Genomic DNA, 19,638 nt, shown 5'->3' with positions numbered 1-19,638 from the left:
AAGTGGAGAAGCTCCAGAAGATGACGACGCTTCCGAAGAAACTGAAGATGACCGGAATGTTCTCGAGGATAGTGATTCTTCGGGTGATGAAGCTCTTGAAAGTGATGCACTTATCAAGTCCAAGCGTCGCAGGAAAATTAATGAAAATCTGATGACAACAGCGGAGTCGAGTCCTAGCGGACGGGATGACGATGATGCTGATGCAATCCCTTCTCCTGCACCTTCCCGAGAGACTTCGGCTCCTCAGGTCACAAAAAGACCATCAAAAATCTTCGCACAAGAGGATGACTTGGAGTCAATTTCGTAAGTTCCCTTTTTTCCTTTTGTTTCTTTTTTTACTTCCACTTGGCTTCTTTCAGCTTACTAGAATTCATTTCTGTTTTGACTAGTTCCGAGGAGGATGACGACGTTCCTCTTTCAAAGAGGGCAAAAATAATTTCTCATAACGCAGAGTCTGCAAAGGAATCGATGCCTTTAACTGCCAAAAGTGATCATACCGCCACTCCTCCGCCAAGAACGGCTGTGGCAAAGATTAAAGCTTCTACAGTTAATCCTTCGGCAAGCGCCTCCGCTCCTCCGTATTCGAGTGATCATGTAATTATTCCTTTTTTAGTAAGTAGTATCCATCGTAGTAGCCATCAACCCCTGAGTCGATGATTGTTCTTCGAGTAAAGCCAAGAATCGGTTAAGATATTCCTATTGTATAACTTGCGCAATCCCTTGATTCTCTTGTTGCAGCCAATTCATGCCGCAGTTGATATTGTGGTAGATTTTGCTGGTCAGTTCGTTCGAGTAGAAGCAGAAAACGTCCAACTTCGCAAGGCTGCTAAAACTTCGGCTGATCAAGTGCTAGAGACTAACAGGCTAGCAGCCGAGGCACAGAGCGAAAACGCAGGCCTAAAGGACGAACTGAAGAAGCTGAAAAAGAAGATGAAGGAGGAGCAGGAGGCGAGGCACAAGGCTTTTGTTGAAGCAGACAAGAAAGAAGGCGCTCTCCGTGAGTCCATTGAAAGTTTGCTAAGTAAGATTTCTTCATGCTTGTATGCTTCTTATTTTCCTCAAAATATTATATTATTGTAATAAACTGTTTCTCCATGATATTCTAGATACTGTCGACATGCCTTTTTACCATACAAGCAAGCTTCGAGTGGACTCTATGTCGGATGCCCTTTCATTTGCAGCTGAATCCAGCAACCAGATCCAAGATCTCTTGAAGAAGACCAAAGGAACTATGTCGAGGTTATTCTCGATGATGTTCTCAAAGCTGGATCAGAACAAGACTCTTGGAGAGATGACAGATACTTTTTTTGTCAACTCCTCTGATGCTATTGAGGTATTGAAGCGACGTTCTCGTCTTTACGGAGTAGTCCTCACTTTTCAACTTTTAATGGGGCATGGATTTCGTTCTGACCTGGAGAAACTATCCAAAGCACTACCAGTGGATGCAAATGGTTGCCTTGTCGACCTTGATCCTTTCAAGCAACCATCACTATCGTGCGCCAATCGGCTCCTTAAATTAGTTGTTGAAGACAAGAAGAAAACTGCATCCGAAGGTGCACCAAGTTCATCGGCACAGACTTGATCAAGCTGGGCCTACTAACTTGTTTAGTGGTAACTTGAATACATTCGACCCTTGCTCTGTAATGAATTAAGCTGACTCTCTTATCGGCACTTAACTTTTATCATAACCTTTTGAATGAAATGCTTTGCTGGCTCCCGATGGGAGTTTTCTGTATTCGATAATTTCCTTTTGATGTTTTTCTAAGGATGTATATAAAATATTTTGTTGTGGACTCTGTCAACACCCGGAATTTTAAGTCCAGATGCCTATTATGCCATTCCTCGCAATCCCAGGAATATTGTTTTTGCGAGACATAATAGATTGATATCACAACACATCATTCATTACAACCCATAATCGTCTTACAAATAAAGGATCACATGATCCAGTCTCATTACAATAATAGAAGTTCTATTTATTCATTACATAACACATAGCGGAAGCGAAATGGCGTAGTAGTAGTCCATCTATTCCACAGGCAACTGTTGACGTCAGGAATGATCCTAGTTGTCGTAGACGTCCTGTTGTCCTTCTTCCGGGTTCTGGTACTCTTCTTCATAGTCTGGCCATTTGAATAGCCAGGGACACAGCCGTGAGTACTTCAAAGTACTCGCAAACTAATACTCAGGTAAATACTATCAACTATAATAAGGGGGTTCTAAGCTCTAGTTTCATTTGCATAAAGCCAGTTTTATTTCATAAACACTTTAATAATCAAAGCCTCTTCATTTGCTTAAATAATTCAAGTGGGAACATTAGTGTCATTTCCACAACTCAGTTGTGATTCAAAGTCAAAGTCACCTTTCAATTCAAATCACAAGTCACCATTCATATTTTTGGAAAAATCCTCATGACGGAACAGTATGGCCTTTCCAACTGTCCATAACCGCGGACGCGGCTATTCGAATAGGTTTAACTCTGCAGAGGTTGTACACTTGTGCCACAACAATTGCAATAGTTCGTCAGGGTAATCGGCCCTGATTTATCGTACGCAGTACGCGAACTACCAATCTTAACCTTTCATTTACATATTCTAGTATAGGCACCTCTCCCCATGAGCTTGGCCTCCCAGTGAAGACAGCCAGTCAGCCTGGGAACTGCACAGGGCTTGGGCCGGACATTCACCTCATTTCACGTCATTTCACATCATTCCTTTTGTAGAGGCAGCCTCCAGCATAACCCCGATGACGCTTGTTCAGAGGGAACCCATACTAAAATACATAAGTTTCCAGCTAAGCCTTACCCAGATTCAGGTATTGTGGGGGTACTTATAAAATTGGAATGGTATCGCATCCGAACCCAACCATCAGATTTTGGTAAAATTCACCAAGTCATTCACAAGTCATATTCACCTTCAAAATCTTTCAATAGAATGACTCATCATTCCAAGGTTTTCAAAGTTATTTTATTTCACAAGTTCCCAACTAGAGTAGTCACTTTTAATATTGAGCACTAGCCACTAGTTATGAGGGGTGCTAAGTATCTTGGAGCTTTATAGGCTAAGTGTGATGCTCTTGTACTAATCCAATACTAACCAAGTGAATCATGAATCAAAAAGTACTTTGATAAAACAAAAGTAAATGAAGCTTGTAAAGTAAAACTGGGAAATAGGATCATAAGCATAAAGTAAATGGGGTAATGCCTTGCTCATGGTGAGCTTTGCACTTTGCAAGAGTATTATCTTGCCTTGGTTGAGGTGGTGGTCAAAGTTCTCTTCTCCTTCCTCTTGGTAGAAGACCTCCTCCTCCCGATAGTCTCCGGTACTAGCGTCTAAAATACGAATACGGGGTACACAATCATCATACCAAACTTATTTACTAAACTAAGCACAAACATGATTCACACAACTTAAACTAGCATCACACATTACTATTAAGTTGGTGGGTGTGTTTTTCTTATTTAAGAAAAATAATTTCCTCTCATACTAACTTAGGTGTTACTTTTAATTACTTAGAGAAATAATTTCCTCTCATTATCTTATTAAGATTTAATTTCTCTTATGAATAATATATGACCTAGGTTGACCAAAGTCAACCTCTTCATACTTATCATTTGAGAAAATGATTTAAGTGAGGTTCCATACCTCATGCAATTTAATACTAACATGGTAGTGATTTAATGTTACCAAATAACTCAATATGAGATTATATAGACCATGGTCACTACCTCATGTTGAATTACTTGAGAACAAGATTTAAATGAGAGGAAAAACCTCTCATATGATTTAACACATAGTTGTAACTAATTTAAAATCTACTATTGAGGTGATTTAATATTCTCAAATAACCAGGGATGATCCCATGTTGACCAAGGTCAACAGTTCACACTTAGTATTTGAGAAAAGTGATTTAAATGAGATTCATCATTTCATGTGATGTATTTAACCCTTGCAATTTAAATACTATGTTGATTTAAAATCTACAAGTGAGCAAGTATGAGCCTAAGCATTTAAAGTTTAACACATTACTTCATATCACTTGTGAGAATGATTTAAATGAGGTGCTACACCTCATAGATTTAAATTCCTAAAATTTGATATGGTTTAAATGGACTAGTATTGACTACATAGCCAATATTTTGATTCTAGCCCATGATCATATACAGAACCCATATCATATTTTTACATAGTAAATTAGAGTTTGTTAAATGTGAATTATTGCAATTGGATTCACTTCAAAATTCAAAGTGGTTGATTTTTAAGATTTATTTGAATACTGAAAAGTCTCTGTTTTGTTAATTTTGCTATTCCAACTCTACACAAGATATGAGGTTGAATCCAGTGAGGTTAGTTAGAGAATTTCGTGGGCTTTCCAAAACATTTTGAATCATAAATTTTGGATGGGTATATTTGAAACTACTCACATTATAGCAAAGGTCCAGTATTGAATTTCAACAGAATCGAATTAATTTGACAAAGGCTAGATGGGCTTAGGCGGGAAAAGAATTGGGCCCAATTGGTTTGAAACAGGGAAACCACAGCCCAGTAACGGTTCGGGCCAGCTGACAAGCGGTCCCACGCGTCAACGACTTAAACTAGCCGAAGCGGTATCAACTAACCTGAGCCGCGCGATTAGAAGTGGATCCGACGGTCGAGGGTCGTCGTCACCGTCGGGGGAGGAGGCTTGCTGCGCCGGCGAGGTAGGGGGTCGGCGGCGCGACGGAGGTTCCCGCGGGGCTCTGCTGGGTGCTGGGCGTCGTTGTCGAGGGCGAGGAAACTCCTGGTACCGTCGGCGAGGCGTGGGGTGGCGCGGATCGATGGCGATGATCTGCGGACTCCGGCGGCTCCGAGCTTCAAATTGGGGCGGCTCCGGCGAGGTGGGGTTCAATTGCGTGGTCGAGGAGAGGCAGTGCTGAGAGGGGAAGAGATTGGTGTGAAGGGAGTGTGCTCGGTGCCTCTATTTATAGAAGGGTGAGGAGGCCGGCGGGTGCTGAGAAGGGGCAGGCATGGCGCGGCGTCTCCAGCGATCGAAGGGGCATGCTAGGGGGCGCGCGAGGTAGGCGATGACTAGGAGGTGCTAGAGCGCTTGATGGTTTATCTAGGGAAGGACAGGAGCGTGCTGGCGACGATCAAGTGCTCGCAGTACCGTGGCGGCAGAGTTGCGATCATGGCGACGGCGACGTAGCTTCCGCGGGCTAGCGAGGTTGTCTAGCGGGTAGCGGGCGCAGAGGGCCGTGCGCGTGCGAGAGGAGAGAGCTAGGGAAGGACGGGGCTAAACGGGCGACGAGGTGTACTGGCGGGTCCAGGGCGGTGTCTGGGCGCGCTCACCGCGTGCGCTGGCACGCCATGGCGAGGTACTGGGCGCGCGCGTTCTGGCCACTAGCGTGCGACGGTGAGCTCGGGCCGGGTACTGGCAGGGTCCTGGTGCTCCGGGGAGGCTCGTAGACATGGTGTAGGGAGGAGGAAGGGCTCAGCTCGATCGAGTGCATGTGTGGCCGGCATGGTGCACGGTATGGTGCTTTGGCAGCCATCTCTCCACTTTAATCGCCCAAAGCAGGTACTAGGCTTGATGCAGGGGTTGCAGAGGGTGGTGATCATCACGAGTTGAAAGGGGTTTAGGCCAAAATCCTCTGGATAATAGCATGTAACATGAACCAAAGATGCTGCCTGCCAGGTGTTTGATTAAATGGCCGCAAGAACATTTTTGTTGAATTTTGGAATTATTTTTGGTGAGTCTTAATCATATAATTAATGTGAAAGATTGGTGGTGGTGGTGTCCATTTTGGTGAAAGTTTGCAACATTTCCAAAATGGGGTTATCTACACTTTGTTTCAAAGTCCTATTTTGTCAAATCTATACTGGTCAACCTGGTCAATATTAGCACTAATGGTCAACATGAAAGTTGTTCACCATCACTTGGTCTTGGATGACATGGCTTTGGTTGACTAAGTTTAGTTGGAGAAAAGTCAAAGCCAGAGGGGTAAAGAGGGGATCATGTTAAAAATCACCCAAATGACCATCATCACATGTGAGATGGTTTTGAGATTTCATTTGATTTGATTCTTGTTTCTTTGATGCAATTGGGTTTGTTTATCATATATAAGTATTCTACAAGCAATAGATCAAGCATTGGTGGCCTTGGTTGAAGATTTGCAATTTTGGCTAAGTGTATGTGAGTGAATTTTGGGGATTTTCTCCCTATTTGATTTCTCCCCATTTGAGTTGACTTTTGTTGACTCTAATGTGGTTCTTATTAGTTTAGAAACATTTTCCAACCATTGAAACCAATTCAAATGGTCTTGTTCAAAGATTTGCAAATTTGGCCTTAATACATAAGAGATGAGGTGTCAAATTTTACTAAACTTGTAAATGGTTGATCTTGCTTTACTTGGACATGGGTTAGGGTCAATTTAGGGTTATATTAGGTTGAGAGATGGTTTCACATCATTTGGTCAAGGTTTGGAGTCATAGGGTAAAATTTGGTGAAAAGGGCTATGTGTCACCTATGCCTCTATGCATATGTTGTATTTGAATTTTAATTTGACTTGGCTTGACCCAAATGAGGTTGTGGAGTGTTGAAATGGTATATAGGGGTGATCCAACCATTCACAACAAGTCCTAGGGTCAATCTTCTCAAATTCACAAATTTGCATTTTACTCACATATGCCTCTATGACATTTTTAGTTTCTTTTTATTTCCTTTGGAGACAACTTGGATTTGGTTTGATAAGTACTAGGTAAGGTGTGTGAAGGTTTTCCAAACCTCTAAACAAAGTGGTAAGTTCTAGGGTAAAGATTTATAATTATAGCCATAGGCACATATACCTTTTTCTTATTTAACTTCCTTTTATTTTATTTTAACTAGGATGATGAAAAGAGGGGTGGGGTTTAGGGTTTAAGGTTATTTCAAATACTAATAACAAGCAATCATAGCAATAGCACAAGAATTAAGCAGGATCACTATGTATCCCACTCTATTTAATAAAAGTTTTTGTTGGTTCCAAAATTTGGAACTAGGGAAATTCATTTGTTTTGTTTTGAATTTTTGGGATGTTACAGACTCCTTCGAATTCTTCCCGAGTCGAGAGTTCTTTGAATTCTTCTGTTATTGATGAATCGGAACTTGTGCGTCCTCTGCGCGATCAAATTTCTCGACTGAACAAAGATATAGAGCTGGCCTTCATACTATGGCAGCATTGGTGAAGAAGAAGAAGAAGAGCGAAATTGCTGCTGCTGTCGAACAACATGCTTTAGATCGCCTTCATGTGGCTAATGAGAGCCTAAGTTGTAAGCAGTCAATCACCCTTTTATTTTGTTGATACTTCTATCGTGTACACGATTTTCCGCTGACTTGCTCTTAGTCTTCAAAAGTCGTTGCTTCCAATGAGTCAGAAGAAAATAAGCGGATCCATGAGAAGATTGCAGCGATGTCCGATATATCTCACCCGAAGTGTGAATTATGGTCAAATAGGTCAAAGGCCATAATCGTGGCGAAGTTCGGAGTATCGAGCTGAGAAAGTTCATTATTACTTTGATAAGTACCATGCTCATCTAACCATGGTATGGAAAACTCTGTTTCCTTTGGATCCAGCACCCGAGACTCTGTCGGCTTTGTTCAATCGATTCAAGACTCCTGTCAGAAATCGATCTTTGGTGCGCAAAGAACTTCTTGCTGGAGCCGAGTTAGCACTTGCTTCTGTTTTGGCTTACCATCCGACCATTGATTTAGAATCCATAGTCAATGCTCATGTAAGACTTGATCAGTACTACCCCATAGCTAGGCATCCTGCTCATATTAATATTTCTAGGATGGAGGTAGGTACTGAAAGAGATTTGAAGAACCAAGAAGATCAAGGGACCTCATCATGATAGAATTCTTAAATGTCCTTGCACATAGTGTGCTTTTGTAATTGGAAGAAATCACTCTCTCTTCTTTTTTAAGAGGATCTTCCGTTGCAAGAATTCGATGCTTTTAAAACATTATGTGTAATTGATATTCTTTTTTAACACCATTACAAATCAATGGACCGTAAACCCAGCCGAAGTATTTTTCTATGTTGTCGAAGGCAACTGAGTGATCAGGTCAGTTTGCTCACTCGACGACCCTGTAGTAATCGCAATTTTTGCAGAGTCGCATGTATTTTTGTAAGAACGACACCCTTCGAGTAAACGAGGGAATTATGCGCTTTTTATTCGGCTTCGTAACATGGTGCACCGGTATGAACCTTTCGTATGTTGTATTTGTTTTCCACCAATTTCAGCGCTCGCATGTTTGTTTGAGGGTTTAATGAAAATATTTTTTGATAAGAGCCACTGCTTCCGAGTATTGCCGAAAAAGTCGTGGTACGTCGATAACCAGAGCTCCCGGTAGGAGTAGTAGTCAATGACGACATTGTAATAAGCCGTGCAGCCCCCGAGTATTGCCGGGTAAACCATGACACGTTATTAACCGGAGCTCCCGATGGGAGTAGTAGTAGCCGATAAAAATGATCTCAAACATTTGTTTGGGTCAGAAGATAATCATATAAGCTAAACTAGAAGTTTTATTCATAGTACGCAACTGGCTAAGAAGCCTTATTGTAAAAATAGAAATAAAAGATGCAGTAAAAAGGGGTCGAGTCCTACACATAAAATCATCGCAATTGTGCAACGTTCCATGGGTTCTTGACATTTTTTCCTGTTGTAGTATTCTTCATTCGATAAGCCCCTCCTGGGCTTACTTCAGTGACACTTTATGGTCCTTCCCATGGAGATTCAAGCTTCAGGTGTCCTTTCTGCTTTAATCAATACTAGATCACCGACATCGAAACTTCGAGTGTGTACCCTTCGACTGTGGTAATTCCGTATGGCATGCTGATATACTGCTGTCCTTATCAAAGCAATATCTCGAGCCTCATCAAAAAGATCCACAACGTCCTGCAATGCCTGGAGAGAGGTTTTTTCTTTGTATGCAGCCACCCGAGGTGCTTCAAAGCGAACATCAGCAGGTAGAACAGCTTCGGCTCCATATACAAGGAAGAAGGGAGTATATTGCGTTGACCTATTTGGTGTAGTCCGCAAACTCTAAAGTACTGATGGTAACTCCTCGACCCAAGCTCCGGCTGCACCTGTGAGGCGCTTTTTAATGCCACCACATATTATGCCATTGAGCCTTTCCACTTGTCCATTGGTCTGAGGATGTGCAACCGAGGCGAATTTGAGCTTGATGCCATGGCTGTTGCAGAATTCATGGAATTCCTGCGAATCAAAGTTGGTTCCGTTGTCTATAATGATGCTGTGAGGTACACCAAAGCGACAAGTTATTCCTTTGAAGAACTTGACAACGGTTTTGGCTGTCTGATTGGTGACTGGTATGGCCTCAATCCATTTGGTGAATTTATCGACTGCTACCAATAGGTGAGTATGACCGCCAGGAGATGACTTCGGCAGTGGACCAACTTGGTCAAGTCCCCATTGCGCAAAGGGCCAAGCCAAAGGTATTGTCATTAGATCTGTGGCAGGTGCGTGTGGTTTTGGTGCAAAACGTTGGCAAGGGTCGCACTTCCGAACTAAGTCTCTTGCATCGGCTGCTGCTGTTGGCCAATAAAACCCAGCTGAAAGCTTTGGCGACAAGTGCTCTGCTGCTTGCATGATGGTCACATGTCCCTTCATGTATTTCTCGCAACAGGGCCTTTCCATCGTTGATGGCGATGCACCGTTGGAAGATGCCAGAGATACTTCGTTTATAAAGGTCACCATCTACTATGATAAATGCTTTAGATCGTCGTACAATGCGCTAGCTTCCGTTGGATCGTCTGGCAACCGTTGCTTCATTAAATATGCCAGAAAAGGTTCAGTCCATAAAGGCTCGAGAAGAAGAAATTGCTGCTTAGATCCACCAGTAATATTTTCGATAGCTTCCTGAGGTGAATCCCCCGAGTCAGCAGCCGATTTTTCGAGAGGTGCCGAAGTTTTTACTTTAATATATAGACCTTCGAGTAATTACTTCATAGAAGACTCCATCTGGAATAGGAGAGCATGTAGAACCGATATTAGCCAAAGCATCGGCTTCCTCATTGCTAGCTCTGCCGATATGTTTTAACTCGCAGCCTTCGAACTTGGCTTCCATTGATTGATAATCTGGCGATAAGCAATCTTATTATCGCTAATAGCGTCGCATAAATTCATCGATTGCTGGACCATAAGTTTGAATCTCCATAAATATCCAAACGAGTAGCTCCACATGCCTTAGCCATACGCATACCATGTAATAATGCTTTGTATTCTGCTTCATTATTTGTCGGTAATGAGAAATTCATCCTTAGCACATATCTCATTGTGTCTCATTGTGGTGAAATTAACACTACTCCAGCTCATCATGCGCTTGTGCTTCGCTTAGATCCGTCGAAGTACATTGTCCATGAACCCGACATATCAGGTGCCGCCGGGATTTGCGATAGAATCCAATCGACCAAGAAAGCAGAAAGGACCTGAGACTTGATAGTTGTTTGATTAACATAAGAAATTTCATGTGGTGCTAACTCAATAGCCCATTGAAATACTCTGTCTGTGGCATCTGGATTTGTGAGTATATTTTTCAATGGAGCTTCAGTGACAACGATAATCAGATGTCCGTGAAGTAATGCCGTAGCTTTCGTGTTGTCCTCCACACGGCATATGACAACTTCTGGTGGTGAGGGTACCATTGTTTTGCTGGTGTGAGTTAACTGAGGTAGTAGACGGAGCGTTGTATGCCATGGACTTTTCCTTCTTTTGCGCGTTCGACAACGAGCACAGTGCTGACGACTTGAATAGTTGCGGCGATGTAGAGCAACATTGGCTCCCTGTCTTGTGGAGTCACGAGGACTGGAGAAGTCGACAGAACCTTCTTTAAGTTGTCGAAAGCATCTTGTGCCTCTGTTGTCCACTCAAACTTTTCGGATTTTTTCATCAGTTGATAGAATGGCAAGGCCTTTTCATCACTTGAACTTTTCGGATTTTTTCATCAGTTGATAGAATGGCAGATGCCATGGAAGCGAGTGTCAGATTCTTTTAACATATCGACTGACAAACCCATTGCTTTCATTGTACTTGCAAACAGAAGGTTTAAACCACTTCCTCCATCCATGAACACTTTGCTCATATTCTATCCTCCGATCTGCGCTTCAAGGACTAGGGCAGCGTGATCGGGTCTTGGGATGGCTATCGGATGATCCGCTCTGCTGAATAGAATGTTTTGATCCGACTAATCGATATAATCGGGTACTGCCACCATAGCCACTTCTGCAAACTTTATCTCCCATGAAAACTTCTTGGCCTCCCTCTTTGGAAAGCTAGTCTTGTGAATCATGTTCACTTGCCCTCGAGATGCAGGGTAAACTTCAGTAGGTATGTAGATATCTTCGTTTGGCACATACTGTTGTTGCTGGAAATAATTGTAAGCCGATGCTCTTCCTTCCGCCGAATGAGCCTTTGCTTCTGAATCAGACCTTAGCTCTTCACATAGCTTCTGAATATCGAGGAACTGCCGACAATCTTTGAGTAGATGTGTAGCCTTTTCGATGTTGTCTTTTGGGTCAATGTAATAGTGCAAGTAACATGGGGCGACAAGCTACTCCGCGGCTGGCAAATAAGGTGCACGGTTGCGATTCTTGCTGAATTGTGCGCTATAACATCCTTTACCACATTGGCGGAGGCGACTCGTAGCTTGTTCTTCTGCTTCTCAACGAAGATTCCTTCGCCTCTTCCGTTGCTCCTCTCCGCTACCAAAATTTCTTCGGCTGCTCCCGTTGTTGTTCCCAGGCAAGCCCACTGAGGCTATCGGTGGGACAATGATTTCTGGAGCCAAAGTCCTTAAGCTTGACGCAGCCGAATTTGGAAGTCGAAGGAAACCTCCGAAATCAACAATGAAGTGGACACCACCGAAGGTCGCGTCCATACTGGTACGCAACCCCGAAGGAATCGGATACGGTGCTTCAGTGCGTGGAGTGATCTCGAAGGACCCACAACGAACCGAATTCTTTGGGCTTGAAGGCGTTGGTGAAGTCAGCACGAACGTTGCTGATATGACCGGAGCTGCCGATGACATGCCTTGTATCCCACAGACGACGCCAATTGACGAGGGTGCTCCTCGGCAATGCCCACCTTTTGGGGCTTAGGGTTGACAGAATCCTGCAGGCTGACACGAGACATCGAATACGAAACAGACAGGGAGAGAGATTTACCCAGGTTCGGGGCCCTCGATGAGGTAAAACCCTTACTTCCTGCTTGTCTGATCTTGATTATCAAAATTATCGGGTTTACAATGGGATAGCCGAAGGCTATGACTAAGATCTCGTCGAGAGGCTAAGATTTCTAATGACCTAGCTCTAGACTTGCGGTGAATCTGGATGTGGTGATTGTGTGTCCCTCGATAGACCCTCTCCTGGCCCTTATATTGCAGGCCAGGTCTCGAGAGTCTTGTCCGGGTTCGACTAGTTTACAAAGAGTTCTATGTCTAAACTTTCCTTGTCCTTCGTCTTCTTGCCTTGTTCATCAAGAATCCTTCTTCGGAACCGACGTATCAGGCCACCTTGGTCGGTAGATGATCTTCATGGGCCCCTGGTTAGGATGTAGGAGGTAGCATAATTTTGGTTACCCGAAGGGTAATGCCCACATCAGGACACTTGCACTTGTTTGGGCCGGCTGAAAGATTTCAGTAGGCCCATCTCCTCACAACCCACATGAGGAGGATACCCAATAATAGGCTAGTTGTGTGGGGAGTGGAAACTGGTGCTGGAAGCGTTTACGTGACCTTTTGGCGGATTCCATCTTTTCCGTTACTACAAATACTATAATCCAACCGTTACAATTTTGCAGTCTGTACTCATCTGGCGTCGAGGGAATGCACTGGCGGCAATGCGTGCCAGGATGTAAAGAAGAAAAGGCAACTCATAAATGCCGCATGTTTCAATAGATTTCCATACCCTCTACCTAAGAAAAAAATAGAGACGAGCAAGACCAAATATGCTAGCTGGGGGAGGGAAAACAGGCGCCGAAAGTGCCTACATAACTTGTTGGTGGCTCCGCTCTTTTGTATTCTACAAATACTATAATCCAAGCATTACAATTTGCAGGTTGTACTCATATGGTGTTGAGGGGATGCATCGGCGACAATATGTGCCAAGATGTAAAGAAGGAAAAGCCACTCATCACTATCGACTGTTTTAGTATATGTCAATTAGAATTTTTTTCACTAAGAAATAAGGTAAATAAAAGATATTGACCCATTCATATATTTGTTGCACATGCAATCATCATTGTCCATCTTAGTATACGACGTGTCTACATGTAACAATAGGCTAGTGAGGGGAGGGCGAACCCTCAGGCCCTCTAACGAATCAAGCATATGGTAATCTCTGGACCCTCTAACCCAACCCAACCTAGAGACTACCAACAAACACAACCAAATAGGATATAGCTATGGTGAGGGAGTACCGAAAGTCTGTGGGCAAAAATGTGTGGTACATTCTCTCTTCTTTGTTACTATAAATACTCTAACGCAATTGTTACATGTTTACAGGCTGTACTCATACAGCGGCGAGGGGATGCATCAAACAGTACGTGTCAGGATATAAATAAGGAAGATACACTTATCAATATCGTCCGTTTCAATATCTCTCTGCAAGAAAGTTTTGGTAAGAAATAACGTAAATAAAAGATAGTGGTCCTTTCATAGGTTTGTTGCGCATGCACACATCTTTTGCCATCGTCGCCTAGCGTCCAGGTGTTATTGCACCTGTAGGTGGCGTGCATGTTACTTACTGTTTATTTTCTCAATATATTGGTATTTAAGTCTACCGTTAACGTTCCGTTAACTCCGTGTTAGATTTTTCTCAATAGAAACAACCTTCTGTTAGATTCTCAACAGAAACCATTTAGTCATTATAAGTAAATTTGTAAAACCACGATAAAAAATATTGAATATGGGATTTTTCACATAAACAAATCGTTTGTAATACGGAAACCGAGTTAGTGACCAGCAACCTTGTAATTTCAAGCAAATTTGTATACTAATTCGTGTCGCAAAAGAAGGTAAATTTGTAATCAAGCCGAATCACCTGGTAATTTCGCCTCCTTTCCGAATCAGGTGACGGCGACCTGCCGTGGACTTGTTGACTCGACGTGACAGAGACGGAACCCGTCACCGTCTGCCTATATAAACATCAGCCGCGCCACCCACCCTCCGTATCGATCTGCTCTGTCGCCCAACCCAAACTTGCATGCCAGTTTCCAAGTCGAGCGAACGCGCGTGAGGCGGCGGCGGCGGCGGCGGTATCGCGGCGGCTGTGGGCACATGGAGCACGGGAGCCTCTTCGCGTCCGCCATCGGGGTGGGCGTCGGCGTCGGTATCGGCCTCGTGTCGGCGCGGCTGACGGCGGACCCGATTTCTGGCGCAGGCGGCGACGGCCGGGCTGCGGGGGCGGAGGTGGAGGCGGAGCTGCGCCGGCTGGTGGTCGAAGGGCGCGAGAGCGGCGTCACCTTCGACGACTTCCCGTACTACCTCAGGTCCGTGTGGCTCTCTCTCTCTCTCCTCTCGGCGCAGCTTCGAAGTTGAATCAAAAAAGCGATCTTTCCCCTTCGGTTTGATTGAAAAAAACGAGGAGCGATTAGTATATGACTTGCCTGGAAAAAAGCGAGTAGCAGGTAGGAATCAGAAGATTTCTTTACTATTTGCGTCAATACAACTCATGTTTCCGTCAACGGGAATTCGAATGCGTTTGGTGAAAGGCGGCTAATCATGTACTATTCGCAAAAAAAAAAGCGGCTAATCATCAAGTATGTGCTCCATGATTTATTTATTTACGGTTTCAATTGCAGCGAGGAGACGAAGCTAGCACTCACGAGCGCGGCGTTTGCCTACCTGAGCAAGACCAACTTGCCGAAGCACATCCGAGTCCTCTCCGCCGCCAGCCGCACCATACTGCTCTGCGGCCCCTCAGGTTCGCATCCTCGCCACAATGTTGGTTCCTTGGACCACAAAGATTTGTCTCTTTTGACATGCACGGCCTATTGTTGCAGAACCGTTTCTGCAGTCGCTCGTCAAGGCTCTGGCGCACCACTTTGAAGCTCGCCTGCTGCTGCTCGATATCGCAGAGTTCTCACTCCGGGTCAGTAATCAAGAACTATATTCGGGCGATTGGTAGTTTTTGCTGATGCCTTGTTGTTTGATTCTAAACTGTTTATCGCTGAATGCCAATGCAGATCCATCACAAATACGGCAGCGCAAGCAGTGCCCTGGTTAGTTTGCTAATTCCATCTTGCGATTGATAGGTTTCATGTTTGCATGGTACATTTGAATTGATTACTATTTTTAGGAACAGAGAGATTTCAGAGTTTTCGGTACTGTTCATTAGTTGGTTTGTGTGGGCCTGCAATTTTTAAGTTTTGTAGATTGAGGCCCCTGTACCACCCCCTTTCAGTTGTCAGATTTTTTGGTCATTGGTCAATCTATTTCTTCAGGAAACAACACGTGGATGTTAAAAAGTGTCGCCCTTAAATGTTACCATGGGGTCCTTGATAAGGACATCACTAGTTTACTTCTCCCTCTGTTCCATATTATTTGTTGCTGATTTAGTACAAAGCATGAAACGGAGGGAGTAGTTTCTCCCCACTGAACGATTCTATAAAGAAGTAGAGATCGTGACTGTACATTTTATTCAGCATTGGAGCATTTGTTGCATCTACTAAGGTTGTAGAACTCACATTGATATGGTAACTGATGATTTTTTTTTTTGTGTTTGATGAAGGTTCATAAAAAATCCTTAACCGAGTCTGCCTTGGATAAAGTCTCCGGTCTCGTTGGATCTTTCAACTTTTTCCGCAAGAAGGATGAACCAACAGGTAGGAAATCATTAGTTCGTTTCCGAGATGCCAAACTAGTAACATGATATTTACAGAAGCACCGCTGTTTGCTCTCGTTTATCCTTGTATGGTTTCTTCCTGTCAATCATGCATTTGAATATGTGATGCATTACTATTTTTACTACAATCTCTGTGATGTTCTGATTGTGTTTCATGAAACATCAATGCAGAATCATTGAATCATGAAAAGAACATTTTCGACATGAGGACGAGGTAACATTACCTAACTGAGGATATTAAACTTAAGATAAAGATTATTCTACTGAGGCTCTAATTACTTCTTTTTTCTATTATTACTTCTGCAGTAATTGCTGTGCTGGTAACACACCTTCAGTTCGGGTACATGTATCTTTATTGCCCAGTCCTCTTTACAATGAGTTAGAAGATCCGGAAGATGGTGAGTTTCCTGTATGTTCTGCATTTTCTTGCCACTTATGCCACAGTTTGCGTGTTCATCGATCAAACGGTTTGACTAGCTTAAGATAAAAAAACACCCTCATTAAGTTAATGTGCTCCATATTGGTTCAGCCAACTCTAATTGGGTAGCTTAAGGGCTCTATTTACATATGATCTGTGTGTCAACTATGTACCTTCTTGTGGACGTGATTACCATGATTTCGTATGCACAGTTACTTACAATTCTTTTTCAGATGAAATTTTGGTGAGACGAAGCTGGAATTTAGATGAGAAAATTCTCATACAGTCCCTTTACAAGGTAATTCAGCTAAATCATCGATGAAACTGCATTGCTTATGATATGACTTATGAGCTGATATTTTTTTTTTTTTTTTTGCAGATCATAACTTCCATTTCTGAAAGCAGTCCGGTTATTATTTACATAAGGGATGTCAACCTATTACTTGGTGTTTCAGATAAAGCACATTCAATGTTTAAGAAAATGTTGAGCAAACTGTCTGGAAAAGTTTTGATAGTTGGTTCACACTATCTAGAAGCTGATGAAGATAGTTATTACGTGGATGATGATGTCAGTGATCTATTCCCATTTATTCTGGAGACTAAGCCCCCTACGGAGAATACCCAGCTTGTGAAATGGAAAACCCAGATGGAAGAAGATATTAGGAAAACCCTGAGTCAAGTCCTTATAAATGTCGTTGCAGAGGGGCTCTCAGCCAACAGTCTCGAGTGTGATGATCTGGACTCACTCGATCCAGATGACGATTTCAAAGCCATTGCAAACTACCTAGAAGAAATTATGGCCCCAGCAGTATCTTATCATTTGATGAATAACAAGGACCCTGAGTATAGAAGCGGGAAGCTCATTATTTCTTCACAGAGGTAAGCTAGTTTATCAGGATAGTCCATTTTCTGTATCCAACTGTCTAGGCCTCGAGTATATCCTCTCTGCTTTATCTAAAAAAATCCTCAGCTTTTCTTAACATGATTCTTTTACAGCTTATCTCATGGATTAAGAGTTTTCCAAGAGAGCAGCCTTGGAAAAGATACAGTGGAACCAAAGGATGATGCAAAGAAGGTATCCTTATTTTTAACTCCGAACAAGTCATATCTAGTAGTTTGCAGGTACCTACTATTTACTGTTTTATTGCTTACAAGTTTTCCATCTTAAGTTATTACAGGATACTCCAGACAACGAGTTCGAAAAGCTGATCCGTCCAACGGTTATACCGGCCAGTAAAATAGGAGTGACATTCGATGACATCGGAGCACTAACTGATATCAAAGAGTCACTCCAGGAGCTTGTTATGCTTCCACTTAAGCGGCCTGACCTTTTCACTGGTGGCCTCCTGAAGCCTTGCAGGGGAATTCTACTGTTTGGACCACCTGGAACTGGGAAAACGATGCTTGCCAAGGCTATAGCAAATGAAGCCGGTGCTACCTTCTTGAACATCTCCATGTCTACCGTTCTGTCGAAATGGTACGGAGAAGCCGAGAAGATGATCCGGGCGCTGTTCAGTTTGGCTGCTAAACTTGCACCAGCCATCGTTTTCATTGATGAAGTAGATAGCATGTTAGGGCGACGTGATCAAGCGAATGAAAATGAGCTTCCACGGAGAGTCAAGAATGAGTTCATGACTCACTGGGATGGACTCTTGTCGAAGACCAATGAAAGGATTCTTGTCCTTGCTGCAACAAACAGACCATTTGACCTCGATGAAGCGATTGTCAGGAGGTTTGAGCACAGGTTTGTTTGTACGTTTCCGTTTTATATGAAAAAAACACCGTCTTGATGAAACTCAGCTGTCTCTAAATAAGTTATTGACGTGTCATATTTTTTCAAACAGAGTAATGGTCGGTCTCCCTACTTCGGAGAGTAGAGAGTTGATTCTGAAGAAGCTTCTGGCGAAAGAGAAGGTTGAAGGTATTGACTTTAAGGAGCTTGCAACAATTACTGAAGGATACAGTGGAAGTGATCTGAAGGTAATTTTTTTTGAAGATTTGGTGATGTAGGAATGATATATTCAGCGGCTACTCTCTGAATCTGTTATTTCTTCTTTTGCAGAATCTCTGTGTGACGGCTGCTTATCGCCCTGTCAGAGAGCTACTTCAGAAAGAAAAACAGAAGGAGAAGGTAAAACCAAGACAAAAAAAAAACTCTGCGAAAGCCGTAGATTTACCATTTTTCTTACAAATTTTGCCCATTAACTCCTGCAAACACAATCACTGGTTTTCTTTGGTTGGATGTCCTTGACCAATTATATCATCATATCACATCAGCTAAAATTGTATGATTTGATGCCCCAGGATAAGAAGGATAATGCAGTGGCAGTGAAGGAGGAGCCAGTAACTAACCATATAAGCCAAGAAAGTGAGAAGGAAAACTCCGAAACCAAGAAAGACATGCCAGAAACCAAGCAAGCCGAGAAAGATAAATCAGAGAAAAGCGTCGAAGGCGAAACTGTTGCCCTCAGGTCGTTAACCATGGATGACTTGAGGCAGGCAAAGGATCAAGTAAGTTGCAGTTGACAACATTTTGCTATTAATATAAACCTCATCACCCTGAGAACAGACTACTAAACAAACCATTGTGATCTTGACACTACACAGGTTGGCGCGAGCTTGGCTAGTGAAAGTGCCACCATGAATGCCATCAAGCAATGGAACGAGCTCTACGGCAAAGGCGGGTCGCGGCAGAAGGAGCAACTCACATACTTCTTGTAGCATGGTTCAGATTTGTATATACATGTATGTGCGGTTGAATGTCATGTTGATCTGCGCTTGTGATGAAGCTGATTGCAAGCGATGTACCCAGTGGAGGCTATCTAATTAGGACTGGTCTTTATACCAAATAATAGTTGGGAAATCCCAGGTACATTATAATGGAATAATGTTCAACCGTGTTCTGTGAACGGATTGATGGACCTGGAATTTGCTGAAGTTCGGCAAGTATCCTCTGATGGCTGTTAACGTTGCACTGAATGCTTTGCTCGGCCTGACCTCCACTTGTCAGTTGTGAGGCGTCGCTGAGATGTTCTATGAAACGCATGTTGATGGATCATGAATCAAGTCGAATATAATGAATGATCAATCAACGCAAGAATCCCAAGATACAACTTCATCAACGGTATAATAGCAAATTCAATTCATCGATATGCACAACATGTCGCTATGTCTGAACTCCGAAGACACTACAAAGTTAACTTACTTACAACAAATTTTTCGAACAAGTATGTAGAATACAACATGAACTAGGGCACTGATCAGATGAGCCAACAATGTGGACCTTGGAAGAGGTGGACACGACACATGGTGGACTGATATGTCCCAAATATTCTGCTCC

At 43.0% G+C, this 19,638-nt stretch overlaps 1 protein-coding gene across 1 annotated transcript; it reads left to right on the top strand.

Annotated features, from left to right (window-relative positions):
* Positions 1–14,313: 14,313 nt before the first annotated feature.
* On the top strand, positions 14,314–19,201 carry LOC124663482. Its single transcript, XM_047201179.1, has 15 exons — positions 14,314–14,525; positions 14,838–14,959; positions 15,039–15,127; positions 15,222–15,257; positions 15,767–15,860; positions 16,052–16,094; positions 16,187–16,278; positions 16,532–16,596; positions 16,678–17,177; positions 17,295–17,373; positions 17,477–18,042; positions 18,143–18,278; positions 18,361–18,429; positions 18,603–18,809; positions 18,906–19,201. Exons 1-15 carry the CDS (start codon positions 14,314–14,316, stop codon positions 19,017–19,019), a joined length of 2,424 nt encoding a protein of 807 aa, XP_047057135.1. The 3' UTR covers positions 19,020–19,201.
* The last annotated feature ends 437 nt before the right edge of the window (positions 19,202–19,638 follow it).

The sequence above is a fragment of the Lolium rigidum genome, chromosome 6 (genome assembly GCF_022539505.1).
Source record: "Lolium rigidum isolate FL_2022 chromosome 6, APGP_CSIRO_Lrig_0.1, whole genome shotgun sequence".
In the NCBI taxonomy this organism is placed as follows: Eukaryota; Viridiplantae; Streptophyta; class Magnoliopsida; order Poales; family Poaceae; genus Lolium; species Lolium rigidum.
The sequence above is the reverse complement of the archived record's forward strand: the minus strand, read 5'-3'. Positions and strand labels throughout refer to the sequence as shown.